Here is a 5,526-nt window from a genome sequence, read left to right on the forward strand (position 1 = left end):
GCCACAACGTCCGGCTATTTTTTGGTTGCAGCCATCATTGTTGTTTGGCGGGTCCGGGCTGGGGATTTGAACCCGCCACCTTAGGTGTACGTGGCTGGTGCTTTAGCCGGTTGAGCTATAGGCGCCGAGCCTCACTTTGTTTTTTGAGACAGTCTCACTCTAATGTCCTGGGCAGAGTGCCCTGGCATCACTGTAGCTCACAGCCAACCTCAAACTTGGGCTCAAGCAATCTTCCTGCCTCAGCCTCCTGAGCAGCTGGGACTACAGGTACCTGCCATGATGTCTGGCTAGTCTTTTTCTTTTTGTTTTTTCTTGAGACAGAGTCTCACTATGTTGCCCTTGGTAGAGTGCTGTGGCATCACAGCTCACAGCAACCTCAAACTCTTGGGCTTAAATGATTCTCTTGCCTCAGTCTCCCAAGTAGCTGGGACTACAGGCGCCCTCCACAATGCCTGGCTATTATTGGTTGTTGTAATTCCTTTTTGGGGGGCGGGGGGGATAGGGCTGAGTTTTAATGCACCACCTCTGGCATATGGGGCCAGTGCCCTACCCTTTTGAGCCATAGGCGCTGCCTGATTATTGGTTGTTGTTATTAACTGTCATTGCTGTTTAACAGGCACAGACCAGGTTCAAACCTGTCAGCCCCAGGGTATGTGGCTGGTGCTGTAACCACTGAGCTATGGGCGCCAAGCCTAGTTTTTCTTCTCTTTTAAAAACAGTCTTACTTTGTCACCTTCGGTATAGTGCTGTGGCATCACAGCTCACAGGCAACCTAGCCCAAGCGATTCTCTTGCTTCACCCTCCTAAGTAACTGGGACTACAGGTGCCCACTCCAATGCCTGGCTATTTTTAGAGACGGGGGTCTTGCTCTGGCTCAGGCTGGTCTTGAACTCACAAGCTCAGGCAATCCACCGGCCTCGGCCTCCCAGAGTGCTAGTATTATAGGTATGAGCCACCTTGCCTGGCTGCCTGGCTGCCTGGCTAGTTTTTCTATTTTGAGTGGAAATGAGGTCTTGCTGTTGCTCAGCTTGGTTTTGAACTCTTGAGCTCAACCAATCCACCCACCTTGGTCTCTAGAATGCTAGGATTACAGGCGAGAGACATTGTGCCTGGCTGAATATTGTCTCTTTTAAACATGCAGGCTGTTTTGAAAGCTTTTATTCAATCTAAAAGAGCCCTGAACTAATCAGTAGTATTTTAGAATGGATTTAAAACTTTTAGTTTTACGGCCAGGCACACTCCTGTAATCCTAGCACTCTGGGAGGCCGAGGGAGGCGGATTGCTTGAGCTCAGGAGCTAGACCAGCCTGAGTTAGCGTGAGACAGGACACAGTCTCTATGGTCTCTAAAAATAGCCGGGTGTTCTGGCTGGTGCCTGTAGTCCCAGCTACTCAGGAGACTGAGGTAAGAGAATCACTTGAACCCAAGAGTTTGAAGTTGCTGTGAGCTATGACACCACAGCATTCTACCAAGGGTGACAAAGTGAGACTATCTCAAACAACAACAACAACAACAACAACAAAAAAAAAAAAACAATAGGCCAAGTGTGATGGCTTACACCTGTAATCCTAGCACTCTGGGAGGCCAAGGCAGATGAACTGCTTGAGCTCATAAGTTCGTGACCAGCCTGAGCAAAAAGCAAGATCCTTTTTCTACTAAAAACACAAAAATTGAGGCAAGAGGATCACTTGAGCCCAAGAGTTGGAGTTTGCTGTGAGCTATGACATTACAGCACTCTACCCAGGATGACAGCTTGAGACAGTCTCAAAAAAAACAAAAACAAAAACAAAAAAAAGGCTTGGGGCCTATAGCTCAGCAGCTAGGGCACCAGCCACATACACCAGAGCTGGCAGGTTTGAACCCAGCTGCCTGCCAAATGACAATGACAACTGCACCCAAAAAATAGCTGTGCGTTGTGGTGGGTGCCTGTAGTCCCAGGTACTTGGGAGGCTGAAGCAAGAGAATCACTTAAGCCCAAGAGTTTGAGGTTGCTGTGAGCTGTGATGCCATGGCACTCTGCCAAGGGAAACACAGTGAGACTGGCTCAAAAACAAAACAAAGAAACAAAAAAACAACTTTCAGTTTTCTGAATATCTTAAACATGTTGTGAAAAAATAAATACCCAGTTATCCCTCTCTGAGTCTTTTTTTGTTCCTGGGCTAGAGTGCCATGGTATTATGATAGCTCACTGCAACCTCCCAACTCCTGGGCTCAAGTGATCTCTTGTTTCAGCTTCTGAATAGCTGAGACCACAGGCGTGCACTACCACACCTGGCTAATTAAAATTTTTTTTTTTTTGCATTTTCTGGCCGGAGCTGGATTTGAACTCACCACCTCTGGCATATGGTACCAGCGCCCTACCCTTTTGAGCCACAGGTGCTGCCCTTGAGGCTAGTCTTAAGATGGTTATCTTATTTTACCCGACTTTCTGTCTTTTCTATAGTTTAAGATAAGAATAGAGAATCTTAAGATTATTGATCAATGTGGTGTACGTGACTCCTTACTATAAAAGGAGTCACAAATAAAGACAATTTGCTACTGCCACCCCAAGTAGTAGTTGTTTCTTGCTTTCATACAATTCCAGGAGTAAGCTTGCATCTACGGCCAAGCTGTCCTTCTCTTCCCGAGAGAAATTACCACCCAACAGAGCCTCAAGCTGTCCCCCTGGGTAGAGTGGCGTTACAGCTCACAGCAACCTCCAAGTCCTGGGCTCAAGCGAGTCTCCTGTCTCAGCTTCCCAAGTAGCTGTGACTACAGGCACCTGCCACAATGCCCGGCCATTTTTTGGCTGCAGCCATCATTGTTGTTTGGCAGGCCCAGGGTGGATTCAAACCTACCAGCTCAGGTGTATGTGGCTGGTGCCTTAGCCGCTTGAGCCACAGGCCCCAAACCTGTAATCTACTTTTTAATTTTAAAACAACATAATTAAAATTTGCCATGCAAAGAAGTCACCAATTTTAAGTATACAATCTGATTAGCTCTGACAAATGTATAATTATATAATCAATATCACAATCATAATGTAAGAAATTTCCATTATCTCCAAAAGCTCCCCTGTGTCCCTTTTTAGTCAGTCCCTTCGCCAGCTCCCAACTCCTATTATTAATATATTACCTTGTCTAGAATTTAATATAAATACAAGCATACAATATACAGTCCTTTGTTGCTGTTTTTTTCTCTTAACAATATTATAATGCTTTTGCTATTCATCCACTTTGTTAGACATAACGTTAGTTTATTTTTAGGTATTGCTGAATCACATTCCATTGAATAAATATCCCACTATCTGCTAATCTAGTCACCAGTTGATGGATATGGGGATCTTCCCATTTTGGGCTATCATGAATAAAGCTGTTATGAAAACCTGTGTAAAAATCTTTGTGTAGATATATGTATTCATTTCTCTTGAGTAAATATCTAGGAGAGAGTCTGCCAGGCCAAGGATATGGTAAGTATACATAAATCTTTATAAATGACAAACCTCATTTTTCTTTTCCTTTTTTTGAGACAGAGCCTCAACCTGTCACCCTAGGTAGAGTGCTGTGGCATCACAGCTCACAGCAACCCCCAACTCCTGGGCTCAAGTGATTCTCCTGCTTCCACCTCCCAAGTAGCTGGGACGACAGGCACCTCCCACAATGCCTGGCTAGTTTTTGGTTGGAGCCCTCATTATTGTTTGGCAGGCTTGGGCTGGATTCGAACGCACCAGCTCAGGTGTATGTGGCTGGCCACTTGAGCCACAGGTGCCAAGCTGACAAACTCATTTTTCATTCCCATTAGCAGTGTATGTGCTTATGACTGCTCCACATTCTTGCCAATATTTGGTATTATCAGTCTTTTTCATTTTTGACATTCTAGTGGGTGTGTGGTATATAATTTACTTCTGAATCTAGAGAGGAATTATGAATCAAGGGAATAATCTGAGCAATCATAAAGCAGATTTTTGTTTTATTTTATTTTTTTGAGACAGAGTCTCACTTTGTTGCCCTTGGTAGAGTGCGGTGGCATCATAGCTTATAGCAACCTCAAACTCTTGGGCTTAAGCAATTCTTTTTGCCTCAGCCTCCCATGTAGCTGGGACTATAGGCACCAGACACGACCCCGGGCTTTTTTTTTTTTTTTTTAAGAGATGGGGTCTCGCACCTGTGAGCTCAGGCAATCCACTCACCTTGGCCTCCCAGAGTGCTAGGATTACAGGCATGAGCCACCAAGCCTGGCCTAGTTTTTTCTATTTTTAATAGAGACAGGGTCTTGCTCTTGCTCAGGCTGGTATCAAACTCCTGAGCTCAAGCAATCCACCTGACTCGGCCTCTAAGACTGCTAAGATTACAGGTGTGAGCCACTGCACCTGGCCCTAGAAGTCTATTATACTATTAAAAATGGCTTGTAAGGCTTGGTGCCTATGGCTCAAGTGGCTAAGGCACCAGCCACATACACCTGAGCGGCGGGTTCAAATCCACCTGGGCCCGCTAAACAACAACGATGACTACAACCAAAAAACAGCCGGGCGTTGTGGTGGGTGCTTGTAGACCCAGCTACCTGGGAGGCAGAGGCAGGAGACTTGCTTGAGCCCAGGAGTTGGAGGTTGCTGTGAGCTGTGATGCTACAGCACTCTACCCAGGGGGACAGCTTGAGGCTCTGTCTCCAAAAAAAAAGGCTGCAAATACAGTATCCTTTCCACGAACCTCACTCCTTTACAGTTTGTTTCATCATTCCTGCAGGAAAAAAGCTGAGGGGCCTGGGGTGGAAGAGGTAGAAGGAAAATTTCCTATCTTAGAATAAGAGGCCCTAGCGTCAGATGCAGCTTCACTCCTCCTTTCAGTTTCAGGTGGAATATTTATTCTTATTTCCACAGCTTGCTTACAACAGAACATGCAGGATTTTTTTTTTAATTAGATTTTAACACATACACTCTTTAGGCTTTTGTGTAGATATATGTATTCATTTCTCACCTTCATCTTTTCCCCTTTATTCTCTCTCTTTCTTCCTGACCCTTTTATCCCTCTCATTTTAAAAATCCCTTCTCCAGGTTAATTTTCTTCATCGGCCTCCTTTTTTAAATCTCTTTACCACAATTCACTAAGGCAATTACTTTCTGTGACATGGTCACACGAAGCCTGTAACACTGAGGCACACTGGAAAGTAAAGACAGCAGCTACTCACTGGTGGTCTTTCCCGTCAGTGATGTAATGCTCAATCTCCTGGCCACGGTGGGGGACTTCTGCTGGGGCGGAGTCCTACACTGCTTCACTAGGTCCTCATCCGATGCTGCTGTCGTCATCAGTTCCCCAATGAGGATTCTCTCCAGACTCCCGTCATCAATGCCTTTCCCCAGCCACCGCCCACATGGGAATCTGGTAGGAGAGAGAAAAACTTCTCAATCACCAATTTTTTTTATTACTTTCAATCAGACTTTTAAAAATGGCACCATGAGAGAAGCCCACCATTTTAATGCCTGTGGGTTACTTATGAAAAATTTCAAAATTATAGAAAAGTAGAAAATAGTATATTAGACACTCATATCCTT

The 5,526-nt window shown here is 45.0% G+C and overlaps 1 protein-coding gene across 2 annotated transcripts in view; it reads right to left on the reverse strand.

The window, feature by feature from the left end:
• Window positions 1-5,526, reverse strand: part of DENND5B (DENN domain containing 5B) — a 192,394-nt gene that overhangs the window by 9,994 nt on the left and 176,874 nt on the right. For both annotated transcript variants that reach the window (XM_012806795.2, XM_023514699.1), the window contains one exon: window positions 5,163-5,353. In XM_012806795.2, coding sequence (XP_012662249.1) covers window positions 5,163-5,353 — 191 coding nt within the window. The remainder of the gene's footprint in view (window positions 1-5,162; window positions 5,354-5,526) is intronic.

Source organism: Otolemur garnettii, unplaced genomic scaffold, assembly GCF_000181295.1.
Source record: "Otolemur garnettii isolate 467f Iridium unplaced genomic scaffold, OtoGar3 scaffold00057, whole genome shotgun sequence".
Classification (NCBI taxonomy): Eukaryota; Metazoa; Chordata; class Mammalia; order Primates; family Galagidae; genus Otolemur; species Otolemur garnettii.